This window comes from Spermophilus citellus (assembly GCF_964194105.1).
Source record: "Spermophilus citellus genome assembly, chromosome: 11".
Lineage (NCBI taxonomy): Eukaryota > Metazoa > Chordata > Mammalia > Rodentia > Sciuridae > Spermophilus > Spermophilus citellus.
The window spans coordinates 127562419-127575606 of record NC_138192.1 but is presented as its reverse complement, the minus strand read 5'-3'; the positions used below and the strand labels follow the sequence as shown (position 1 = coordinate 127575606).

The following is a 13188-nucleotide window of genomic DNA, read 5'->3' as shown; positions in this document are numbered from 1 at the left end:
AGAAAGGATTTGACTTTGACCTGGGTCATGTGGTGATGTTTAGCAATATGCTTAAATTAGAACTGTAGCATGTAACGAATGCCATCCTAAATGTACTTGTAACTTGTGCACGGCCTTCTAGGCTTTACCTTTATGTTATGTATGTGAGGAAAAGTCTTGGATTAGTGCTTTTCAGCAAGGCACAGTGGCTCACTCTTGTAATCCCAGTGGCTCAACAGGCTGAGGCAGGAGGACCTTGAGTTCAAAGCCAGCTTCAACAACTTAGTGAGACCCTGTCTTTAAATAAAAAGTCTGGGGATGTGGCTTAATTGTTAAGTGTCCCTGGGTTCAATCTATGGTATAACAACAACAACAAAAAAGAAACCTTTCCATTTCAGTTAAAGAACAAGAAATGTTTCTAGGGCTATTCTAAGAATATAACTTCTACTTTGTTGTCTTTTTAACAGATAACATTACTGCAGATGGAGCATAATTTTGATATTGTAAGTATATATTGTATTTTTAAATACACTTTAAGTTTTGCTTTTGAGTTTTTGAGTAAAAGCCTTCTTTCTTTCTAGATGAACCATGCTTGCCGAGCCTTAACGTACATGATGGAAGCACTTCCTCGGTCGTCTGCCGTCGTTGTGGATGCTATTCCTGTCTTTTTAGAAAAGGTAGACCTGGGGAACAGAGTTTAAAACTCTTGAATTCCAACTTTCATTAAACTAAAGTATATTTTTTAGCCAAGATTCCAGAAAAATATTTCATGGTTTACAGACCATTAGCTTAAAGTTTGAAGCTAATAAATCATTTATAAAATCAGCCCCATGTTACAATTTTTAGTAAGAACAGTTACCACATTAGTATAATATCTTTTTTTTTATTGACTATTTAAAGCATTACATAGCTCATGATATATCATCTTTCATACATTTGACTCAAATTGTGTTTTGAACTCCCATTTTCACCCCAAATACAGATTGCAGAATCACATCTGTTACATATTCACATTTTTACATAATGTCATATTAGTGACTGTTGTATTCTGCTATCTTTCCTATCCCCTACTATCCCTCCTCCCCTCCCCTCCCCTCCCATCTTCCCTCTCTACCTCCTTAGTATAATATCTTTAAAGAACATCCCAAAGAGCTTGGTTTAAAAATAATGTTTCTAGGAAATCCATCAGTGAAGTTGATAGCTGTTTATATCCTATCCTTATTGTGTAGCTGAAAAGGTTGAGGCAGAGTGCCTTGAGTAAAGACATAAAATTAAGTCAGTGGACAAGGACAGTTTTTTTCATATGGTGTATGTATGTTGTGCTTCTGGTTTGTCTTATGAGTCTGTCTTTTGATGTAGGATCTCAGTATGTGGCCCAGGCCTATCTTGAATTCCTGGGCACAAGTGATCTTCTCAGCTTATTCTCTTGAGTGCTTGGACTATAGGTGCTTGCCAATATGCCCAGCTTATAGGCCTTTTTCAGTGCACAGTAAAAGTTGTTTTATTTGATAAGCATGGAACACGGTGTGTAATTCTAAACCTGATTTTAAAATATTATTATGCAAAACAACTTGCCTATTTCAAATGTGAAGATTTATTCTCTACATAAAATGTATTTTCAGTATCTCAAAATGGAACAAATTAATTGGGTGGAAACTATTAGTTGGCTCCATTTTATAGCTTAACCTCAAGGAACTTGTTTCTTATGGTGGGTTTCATTTAGAGACTGAGTAGATGGGTGAAAATAAGAGAAAATTCTGTGTTCATGTAGAAGTTAAGTTATTGGAAAAGAACTTAAATGATAACCTTAAGTTATTTATTTATATTTTCCCAGCTGCAAGTTATTCAGTGTATTGACGTGGCAGAGCAGGCCTTGACTGCCTTGGAGATGTTGTCACGGAGACACAGTAAAGCCATTCTACAGGCAGTAAGTGTCCTTACTAAAGGACTATATTTCATTCAGTGTTGTATTTTAGATCTGCATTTGTACTGATTCTGTGATTGCAATCACTGTAAGATGCACATGTTGTTTCCAAAGTAATTAGCTAGGCTTTTTAATAGTTAGTGTTTTGTTGTTCTTGTTGCCTTAACAGTTTTCTGTATTTTAGGGTGGTTTGGCAGACTGCTTGCTGTATCTAGAGTTCTTCAGCATAAATGCCCAAAGAAATGCACTAGCAATTGCAGCCAATTGCTGTCAGAGTATCACACCAGATGAATTTCATTTTGTGGCAGATTCCCTCCCATTGCTAACCCAAAGGCTAACCCATCAGGTAAATTATGAATTTATTTTATGTGTCACAAAATAGTTTTATTATGGTTATTCCAACTAGTACTATAAATCTTCGAATGGGGATAACTTTATTAGGTTACTGTATAAAATTTTGGTGTATTTACCCAAATTAATAGTAATGTGTGTGTTTGATATCTTTAATTATTTTGATTTTAAGATTAATTTGTTATTGTAGCAAACATTAAGTGTTTACTATGTGATATGATCAGAATTTATTCTGGAAAGATCACCTTTTCTTGAAAGGGGTAAGGATGGGATCAGGTTGAGGATATGGATTAAGAAGACCAGAAGAGAGACAAATCTGTCCCAAATAGAAATGAAAAATGTAGACTGAAGCTGTTTGGCATTGGCTAAGAGTAGTCATGTAGAAGGTAGAATCAAAGGAATAGAATTGGTGATGCATTATGAAAAGCAGGTTTGTAAATTTCAAGGTTGTAGAGAAACTGAGTTTTTAAAACTGTAAATAAATGTTTAGCATAGAATGTACTTCCTTCTGATCTCTCTCTCTCACACACGCACACAAAGTGCGCACAATACAGTAATGTTTTACAATTTTGTTGTTATGCTGAAGATAGTTTTAGAAATCTGGCTTTAAAATCATCCAAAGTATGCTTAAAAATGTGGGAGATGAGGTACATAAAATACGTTTGAATAAATAAGGGATTTATGTAAGATGGATAAATGATAATGTACATTGAGTCATCCCTGAAATTTTAATTTCTAACATGATCAAGACAGAGTAATGCCATTCACTTTTTTCTTTGTTCTTTAAAATATAGTTGACTAAGGTAATCTTTTTATAGGCTAAAAATATATTCTCTAATTCATTGTGATAATCAGTACTATATAATGTCCTTATTTAGAAATAAGATATAAAAATCAGAAGTTAAATACTTGGCCACTATTTCGTAGCACTCTTTCTGGTGTTACATAGTGGCAGTGAAAGGTGTAGGGCTTTATAAACCTCAATTTCTATTTTTTACAGAAGTAAGTCTATTTTTTTATGTCTGAAGTCCACTTATAAATTAGGAAAAAACAAGGTCTATCAAAATACTAGTGAAACTAGTGAAATATTCTTTCACTTATTATGAGGATTATTATAAATGTTTTCTCTAGAGAGATCATTGTAATTTTTATAGTGAATAGCAACTTGTTTTAATAGTAAATCATTTCTCATTTTGTAGAATTGAATCTTTCCTAGAATGTTTTTATTCGGACTATAACGAATCTATGCACAAGTTTTGGCATTATCAATACAGTTTGTCCATTGGTATTTGTGGGGAATTGATTCAAGCCCTCTTTCCCCCCGTTTAGAATTTGTAGATGCTCAAGTCCTGGCATACCCCTGGTTCACAAACTTAGACTTAACTATTTCTGCCTTTTTAGTGTGTATATATTTAAATATTTCTATTTGGAATATTTAAAAATATTTATTGACATAGCCTTTATTTTAGGTATTTGATTACATAAGCACAATATTTATTCTTCCTTTACTGTGTTTTTGCTTTTCATTTAGTGTGGTCTTTATGAATGAGGGTAATTGTTAAATCAGTATAATTGATAGTACCAACGTTACCTTACCTAGGCTCATTTATGTTTGAATGGCTTATATCTACTAATTGAAGTGTCCCCTCAGAGAATTAGGAGTTTAAAAAAAAGATAATATAGTGTATTATATTTTTGTATGAAGTATGACCATGCAAATTTTTTATTGATAAACTTAATTTTTCTTCTTTAAAAATATAGGACAAAAAGTCAGTAGAAAGTACTTGCCTTTGTTTTGCACGTCTCGTGGACAACTTCCAACATGAGGAGGTAATCAGCATTTTGTCATTGGTCATACTTTTCTAAAGTTGTTGAGTTATTAAACCACAATTTAACCTTTTTTTTTTTTCCTTGTTTTCATGAAGAATTTACTCCAGCAGGTTGCTTCCAAAGATCTGCTTACAAATGTTCAACAACTGTTGGTTGTGACTCCACCAATTTTAAGTTCTGGGATGTTTATAATGGTAGTTCGCATGTTTTCTCTGATGTGTTCCAACTGTCCAACATTAGCTGTTCAACTTATGAAGCAAAGTAAGTGCTGTTCTATGACTGCATTTTAAGCAAGAAAAGTCGCTTGTTTTTAATTGATAAGTAAAGTCCACATAAGCCAAACAAGAGATTTTGAATGGCATAGGATATTAAGGAAGAAAAATATTGGGTTGGGGATGTAGCTCAACGGTACAGCACTCACTTAGCATGAGCAAGGCCCTGGGTTCAGTTTCATGGGGATGGAGCAGGAAGTCATGGAACATACATATATATGGATGGGTGTGTGTATGTATATAAAATTTATATCGGACAATATATTAATGTTTCTAACACAGAATTTTAATACTGTCACTTAAAATATTTAAAAAATTAATCCTTGGTGATTTGGGGCTATTGACCCAAGATCATTGATTTCTATATAATATGAATCATACAAGAGTTTCTCATTAGAATTTTGAGTTTTATGTTATCAATAACTATTTGCATTCAGTTTTTGGGTACTAAAATCATTTTTGCCCATATTATATTTTCCAGCAGCTTATGTGATTCTGGAATGTTTTCTTCCCTCAAAAGCTCAACGTGTTTTACTTTATTTGCTAATTTTGTGTTTCCATACCTTACCCAGTGTTCAGGAAATAAAATTTTATTGTGTTAGTATTGCATGCAGTTGATTGTTTTCTGCCTTAAACCTTTGATTTCACAAATTAATGTCAGAGGATTGGGACTTCAGAAAACATATTTTGTTTATTTCTAGTAGAGTATTGATCACATTTTTGGAACACCTATAATTATGATTAATTTCATACCCATAATTCTGATCTCTGAGGGTATTATTTTGGGAGTCAGCAATGATATTCACTGATAAAGTAGCTTTTGGTACATTAGTTCAGACAGTATATTTAGCAGAATAATATTTTCTTTTTGGGGAAACTTCAGTTTTTATGTAATTGAATTTCTTGTGAATTAGTGCATTGGCACAGAACTTGATAGAAAGACCAATTGTTTGTTGAGGAGACTAATTGAAAAGATTAGTCTTTCCTAAAAGTACTTCAGAGATGACTGTTTTGCCTGTGTCATGAACAGCAAGCTCTTGGCCTGAATAAGACTAAAAAAGATTTGATTCCTTCTCGAATAGTCTCAATTCACTTTTCTTACTATTAGAGTCCCCAGGAAGCTCTTTAAACTTTATATTAGCTCAGAATTTCCATGACTTTGATTTCACAAATTATCTGCAGCTATTGTGTGGTATAGTAGTACATACAAGTTTGGGCAATTACTGCTTTACTTTGTTTTAACATTTTGGAATTTAACATGATGCATATTTTCACCTCTTTAACTCCCAAGAAGTTTCGCACACATTTATCATGGAGGCTGCTAGACATAATTTTTTTTTCCCCTATATTGATATCAGAGAGGAAATGTGGACTTTTTCTGTTTATCTATGTTTCTGGTCATTCAATTTCTTTAAAAAAAAAGAAATTCAAGAATTGATGACACTTGCCTAGCGTGTGCAAGGCCCTGGGTTTTATCCTTAGTACCACATAAAAATAAATAAATAAAGATATTGTGTCCAACTACAACTAAAAAATAAATATTAAAAAAAATTGATAATGCACAATTTGTGTGTGTGTGTGTGTGTGTGTGTGTGTGTGTGTTGCGGGGGGGGGGGGGGTTTACTGGGATTGAACCCAGAGGCACTTTACTACTGAGCACCAACCCCAGCTTTTTTTTAAGTTTTTTTTTTTTCCCCCTTAAATTTGGCTACAGGGTCTGTTTCCTGAGGCTGGCCTTAAACTTTTGGCCTCTGAAGTCACTGGAATTACAGGTGTGCACCATCATGCCCAGCCTTTCACATTTCTTGAAAAAAGAAAAACTACCTTTTTTAGAAATTTTAATCACTTTCAAAATTGTGCATTTTTGCATATCTGTAATAATTACAGAAACACAAACACACACTAGCAACCAACAGAGACTCAGCTCTGTCCTTAGATTTCATCCACAGAGTGACTAAACCTGTGGAGACTGGAAGTTCTTTCTACTCACACTATCAATGCACCTGGGCAGTTTTCATGCAGGATCTTCCAGAAACTGATTAATATCTTCTGGGAATGGAAACTTATGTAGAGAATTATTAAAATGAGCCTCTATATGAAGTTGATAACTAAGCAATGTCTCATAAGGCAGTGGCTTTCCTGATCATAGTAGGGAAGCTCCAAGTGTTCCCAGGTGCTACATTAGATCCTATTTGCCATACATTTTCATTATATTTGAATCAAAGGTATATATATTAATGTATGTGAATACCAGTATGTTGAGTGTACTTCTGTACAAAGTGCTGTACTCCTTAAGGAATGTAGTAAAAAATTCTCATTCTCAGGTTAGATGGTTGTAATTTCAATTAGGAACCCAGCTAGAAGGTTTGGATTCAAGAGTGAAGGTCCTTAGAAAGAAATGATTAAAATCTACATAAAATGTCTTCTTAGGTTTTTATTGTAGTTAATTTGGATTTTTTTTTAACTTTAATTTTTGTATTATGTTATTTTATAAGACAATGTGATTGTTTTCCCCTAGGGAATGATTTATTCATCCCCCACACTCCCTTTCTCTTTTTTGGTACCAGGGATTCAGGGACAGTCAACCACTGAGCCACATCCCCAGCCCCATTTTGAATTTTATTAGAGAAAGGGTCTCACTGAGTTGCTTTTGATAAGGCTGGCTTTGAACTCAATCCTCCTGCTTCTGTCTACTGAGCTGCTGGGATTATAGGCATGTGCCACCACACCCAACTTGATTGTCTCTTAAATTAGGTACTACAACTAATTTAATAGGCTTTTGTGTTTTCTTGCTGGTTTCACAGATATTGCAGAAACTCTTCACTTCCTACTGTGTGGTGCCTCCAATGGAAGCTGTCAAGAGCAAATTGATCTTGTTCCACGGAGTCCTCAAGAACTATATGAACTGACATCCCTGATTTGGTAAAGATGGGGCTAATAATAATTCTGTAGTTTGTGAGGTTATTTTAGAGGTCTAACATTCACCCATAGTTCAGGAAACTACTTATTAAAATAATTGCACTTTTTGTTTTCAGTGAACTTATGCCATGTTTACCAAAAGAAGGCATTTTTGCAGTTGATACCATGTTGAAGAAGGGAAATGCACAGAACACAGATGGTGCGATATGGCAGTGGCGAGATGACCGGGGCCTCTGGCATCCCTATAACAGGATTGACAGCCGGATCATTGAGGTAGTAGTTTCATTGTACCATTTAAATATGTCTATTTTGGTGGATAGTGGGTGTAGGGATGGAATGGGAGGTGGGTGTGTATACTTCTGGTGTGATCAATTTTGAATTAACTTAAGATTCTCTCATTTTGTCTCCTGAGAACAAGGTCCTCATTTCTGTTCAGGTCAGAAAACATGATGTTCTAGTCCTGCTTCTGCTGCTAACTACCTGATTGACTTGGAGCAAGTAATTTAAGTTCTTTGTTCCATAGTTTCCTCATTCTTGAAAGGAAACATTGGAGAAATTAGGCTACATGCTTCTAAAACATATTTACTTTTACTTCAATTCAAAAGAAATCTCCCACAAACAAAGATTTACATACCTCCGTAATATTTAAGAGCTACAACATGAAAACAAATATCTAGCCCTGGGTGAAGGATAAGGAAATTATGATACATATGTAAACTCATAATTTGGTTATTAATGGGATAGATTTTGATGACTTAAATGAAAAATACGATACACAAAAATTATGTGAATCTTTTGGGAACTTCATGAGAGAAGAATAATACAAAAGGAAAGTACCAAAATGTCAACAGTGATTTTTTTTTTTTCCTGGCTTATTTATTTTGATATTTCATTTTTATTTCTATACTTAATGTTTACACTGAAATATTTTTTTAAATTCTCAAATCAGCAAAATGTTTGCCACAGCTTTGAAATATTGCATTGAGATGTTATGTATCCTTTACTAATATTTTCTATATATAAAATGCCTATAAATTTTATTTTCTAATTTCAGCCTTCATATTTGAATATTCTTGGAACACACACTTCTTTAAAAGACATCCGTCTTTAAAGATGTTTTCCAGTTAGTGTCTGAAAATGAATTTTTGAAATAAAATTTAACCATCGACATACATTGTAAAATTAAAACCTCTCATGAAGAAATCTAAATTCATAGTGAGGCTACTATTAGTGAAAGTGAACTTGGTTCTTTTGTGCATTGTTAGCCTTAGAATGTAAGCAGACTACACTTGCTAATGGTCTTCATCTCTTAAGTGTTCTGTTTAGCATTTTCCTGGTAATTGCACTTCACTATTAGCTTACTCTCTTGTGTTTCCTAAGAGTCCTTTCTTACATTCAGTCTTGTAGTGCCAGCCTAAATTGAACTCTAAAAATGAATGAATAATCTGTGGCTTGTAAGACTGTCTGAAGTCGAGCAGTGTTCCATCTGCTGTGTGCAATCTTGGAGATTACTCTCTCAGTTTTACTTGTGTTCCTTTGGATCTGAGAGTACCATTTAAATGTAAAGTCTTCTTTGTGTACTCAAGGACAATTGTATAGGATCATTTTCTTTAAAGGAGGATATTGTGGATTGCAAAGAATTCATTATATAAATAATCTTTCTGATTTAGGAATTGGATTCTAAGATTATGGATAATAAATATTTTTCTCTCAGCAATATCTTAAAAGCTTTCGTTAAGTTGGGGATATGGCTCAGTGGTAGAGCACTGGGAAAAAAAACTTCTTTAATGCAAATGGTAAAATGGTATCTTCATGTCAGTGTTTGCTACATGGCTTTATGTTTCATTAGAGTTTTATATGCATTTATGTTTAAGGGTGCCTCATAGGAACTTAGGTATATATCTTTGTTTAATTAAAAATGATTTATTGAATAAATGAATTTTGTCATATCCACACTTATTAAATCTTCCGTATTCTGTTATCTCATCATCTAAGACCTGATTAGGGGGGAAAAATGTAAGATAACATGTATGGAGGGTTCCCGCTGTGTCTTAAGGTAATGAATTTCTCCATGTTTATATTCAAGGTTTCTCTTTCTTTGCTCTCAGGCAGCCCATCAGGTCGGTGAGGATGAGATAAGCTTGTCCACTCTGGGACGAGTTTATACTATTGATTTTAATTCTATGCAGCAAATCAATGAGGACACGGGAACAGCACGTGCCATTCAGAGAAAACCTAACCCATTAGCCAATACTAACACTAGTAAGTACTTTGGGAGTTAAATAGTGCTATACTGTACTGTAGGTAGTGTTTTGTGTTTGCATAATAAATAATTGTTTCATTAAGTATCCTTATTTAGCTTAAGGCACTTACTAAGAGTAATTTATGGGTTTTTTTAGTTCTGTTTTTGCTTTTTAAAAATTATGTTCCTTATTTGATCAATGAACCATATTACTTAACTCTGGTGTCTTTCTCACAGTGATGTCTCAGAACTGGCCGATCCTATTAACTCTCTACCTTTAGTTTTATTATTGTTTTTATTTTATGCCTTCGTGACAAAATTCTTCACTGATGAAGAGAACAGATGATAGTGATTTTTTTTTTCTGACCACCACCCATTCCTTGCACCCACCCCTTAATTAAGAATTTCTCTCAGAATTTCCCCTGGAATTCAGTCCATTGCTTTTGCAGCTCTAGTTTAGATTGCAGTGGTCAGCAAATATTTTTTTGAGATGGGTCAGAGAGTAAATATTTTAGGCTTTTTAAATCATAATTCTCTATATTGGCCAGTGTCTTTGTAGTTCAAAGCAGGCATATACAATATACAAACCAATGTGCATGGTTTGTTCTAATAATAATTTATTTACAAAGCCAAGTGATATATTGGGCTGGACATACCAGACTTTTTCCAACTCCTGGTTCATCAGTTACTTTTTCCCTATACTTCTTTCCTCTAAGCAAAGTGTGACAAAATCCCCTTGTTTATCCATTTTATTTAGCTTTCAGCTAAATACTTTCCATTTCTTGGACTCTGCTTGTTTCTTAAAAATGTTTTAGTTTGTTAGTATTGAAATTTCTTCAGTATTTCTCTGAATTATGTATTAGTTAAATAAAATGATATGGTGTGGTGATATACTTCATTATCTTCAGCTGGCTATAACAGTCAATAGTTTCCTGTGTATAAATTTTGACTTAGTACTATTTTTAGTGTGTAGACCACAATGAAAATAATGTTCTATAATGAAAAAATTTTCAAGCAAATAATTACATTGACTTAAACTTACGTTGTGTATTGTGTTTCTGAAATCTTTTCACTTTAGAATTGTACTTTTTTTTTTTTTTTTTAAATAACAGGTGGATATTCAGAGTTAAAGAAGGATGATGCTCGAGCACAGCTTATGAAAGAGGATCCGGAACTGGCTAAGTCTTTTATTAAGACATTATTTGGTGTTCTTTATGAAGTGTATAGTTCCTCAGCAGGACCTGCGGTCAGACATAAGTGCCTTAGAGCAATTCTTAGAATAATTTATTTTGCGGATGCCGAACTTCTGAAGGATGTTCTGAAAAATCATGCTGTTTCAAGGTGTGTTCATGGAAATAGTAAAAACATTTAGAAATTCAAGTCTTTGCAAATAATTTCAGGAACCTCCAGAATCAGAATACAGAAAAAAATATGTACATGACTGGAGCATAGGAGCCCAGTATTAATAAAAAACTTTAATAAAAAAAAGTATAAAGTATAAGAGTTAAGAATTTAAGAAAAAATGTTAGAATGATGGCGTGGTTTCATGACAAAAATATTTTGTTCTCAAATTTAAGGTGGTGTGGCCAAAAATAATGTCAAGTTCAGACAAAGTTTTTATATATGAATGCTTTCTTTTTTTAGTCACATTGCTTCCATGCTATCAAGCCAAGACCTGAAGATAGTAGTTGGAGCACTTCAGATGGCAGAAATATTAATGCAGAAATTACCTGATATTTTTAGTGTTTACTTCAGAAGAGAAGGTAATGTCATTCTTTGTAATAAATTAATGATCAATCATTCAGTCTAGATAGTACTTAAGTAGAAATAGTTTTAAATGTACAGACAATCTGAGCTTTTTAAAATACCAGATATTTACATAGTTAGAGCTTAAGTGCCCGTAGAGTATCTTTTATGTATTTCTAAATGTTTGTATATAATATAAATGCAGTTAGTATGCTTTTTAATGTAGTCAACTAATGAATACTTAGTATTTTTCAATGAGTTGAATGTTTCCTTAAATACTAAATTTAAAATCAATTATGGACTTTTAACATATAGGTAATATATGACCACCCATAAAGATTCCTTCAGAAAGTCAAATGTTGCTTTGTTTTTTGTTTTCTAGCTATTTTATTTTTATTTGGTGGTCTTAGTTATACATGACAGTAGAATGTATTTTGACATATCACATATACGTGGAGTATAACTTCTCATTTTTGTCGTGTATGTGATGTGGAGTTAAAATAATCGTGTATTCATATATAAACATAGGAAAGTTATGTCCAATTCATTCTGCAGTCTTTCCCATTCCCATCCCCCTTCCTAATTCCCCTTGTACAATTCAGTGAAGCTTCAGCTGCCCCTACCCGTTGCTTTGTTTCTTAGAATCATATCAACACACCAGAAAAATTCTCGTTAGATATATTTTTTATTCTTTTTAAAAAAATTTTTAAATTTTTTTCTAATTTGTTATATATGTCAGCAGAACACATTTCAATTCATGTTACACATATAGAGCACAATTTTTCATATCTCTGGTTGAATACAGTGTACAGTCATACCATTCGTGTCTTCATACATGCACTTAGGGTAATGATGTCCATCTCATTCCACCAAGGATGTATTTTTTATTGTGTGGATAATGGAATATTTTAAGGCTTGGAACAGTCTTTTTTTTTTTTTATTGGATGTTCACAACATTACAAAACTCATGACAAATCATATTTCATAGATTAGAATCAATTGGGTTATGAACTCCCATTTTTACCCCAAATACAGATTGCAGAATCACATCGGCTACACATCACATTTTTACATACTGCCTTATTAGTGTCTGTTGTATTCTGCTTGGAACAGTCTTCTAGAATGCAGTTTGTCTAGTTCTTCAGTTTGCACCATTTGAATGTCAAAATCAACCTGGTAGATCTGGTACTTTTCCATTTTTTTTCATGAAGATTTCAGAGATAAACCTATCAGTATTACCTAATTGATCAAGAAGTTCTTAACAGAAAATTTTTTAAGCCTTTCTGGTCTTTTAGGATATTAAGGTCTTATGGAGACATGGGAAAAAGTTATTTTCTCCCTCAAGTAATTTTTTAGTTTCATTTTCTGTTCTTTTGACCATGTTTTCTTCGGCTGTGTCTTAATTTCTTCATATGTTGAAAATGAAATAGATAATGTAATAGTATTGAACAAAATGGGAAGAGGCTTTCATCATTAAAGTAGGTTTCATTTAAATAACACTATTTGATTTCCTTTGGGGGCGGAGGTGGGGGGAATACCAGGGATTGAACTCAGGGGCACTTAACCACTGAGCCACATCCCCAGCCCTTATTTTGTATTTAGAGACAGTCTCACCTCGCTTTTGCTGAGGCTGGCGTTGAAGTAGCGATTCTCCTCTCTCAGCCTCCCAAGCCGCAGGGATTACAGGCAATGCACCACATGCCCAGCTTTTTCTTTGTTTTGAACAGTTTTCTTTCTTTCTTTCCTTTTTTTCCTTCTCTTTTCTTCTCTTCTCTTCTAGATCTGGAGTCTTCCTCCGCACAATGAGAATGTGTTTATTTTCCCTCAAATTCATTCAGATTTCTATATAGTTTCCTTGCCTTCATGTATATACAATTCTGTGATCCTACCCCAGATGAGAATCCCACCTTATAAGTTTACAGTTT

At 33.6% G+C, this 13188-nt stretch overlaps 1 protein-coding gene across 17 annotated transcripts in view; it reads left to right on the top strand.

Annotated features, from left to right (window-relative positions):
- TRIP12 (thyroid hormone receptor interactor 12) overlaps nucleotides 1-13188 on the top strand; it is a 150641-nt gene that overhangs the window by 102565 nt on the left and 34888 nt on the right. For 8 of the 17 annotated variants that reach the window (XM_081262344.1, XM_081262339.1, XM_081262346.1 and 5 more), the window contains 11 exons: nucleotides 447-482; nucleotides 561-656; nucleotides 1814-1906; nucleotides 2088-2249; nucleotides 4016-4084; nucleotides 4180-4345; nucleotides 7161-7278; nucleotides 7392-7551; nucleotides 9384-9537; nucleotides 10630-10858; nucleotides 11162-11280. In XM_081262344.1, the coding sequence (XP_081118470.1) occupies nucleotides 447-482; nucleotides 561-656; nucleotides 1814-1906; nucleotides 2088-2249; nucleotides 4016-4084; nucleotides 4180-4345; nucleotides 7161-7278; nucleotides 7392-7551; nucleotides 9384-9537; nucleotides 10630-10858; nucleotides 11162-11280 (1402 nt within the window). The remainder of the gene's footprint in view (nucleotides 1-446; nucleotides 483-560; nucleotides 657-1813; nucleotides 1907-2087; nucleotides 2250-4015; nucleotides 4085-4179; nucleotides 4346-7160; nucleotides 7279-7391; nucleotides 7552-9383; nucleotides 9538-10629; nucleotides 10859-11161; nucleotides 11281-13188) is intronic. The other 9 variants (XM_081262335.1, XM_081262347.1, XM_081262345.1 and 6 more) reach the window with 3 other exon arrangements.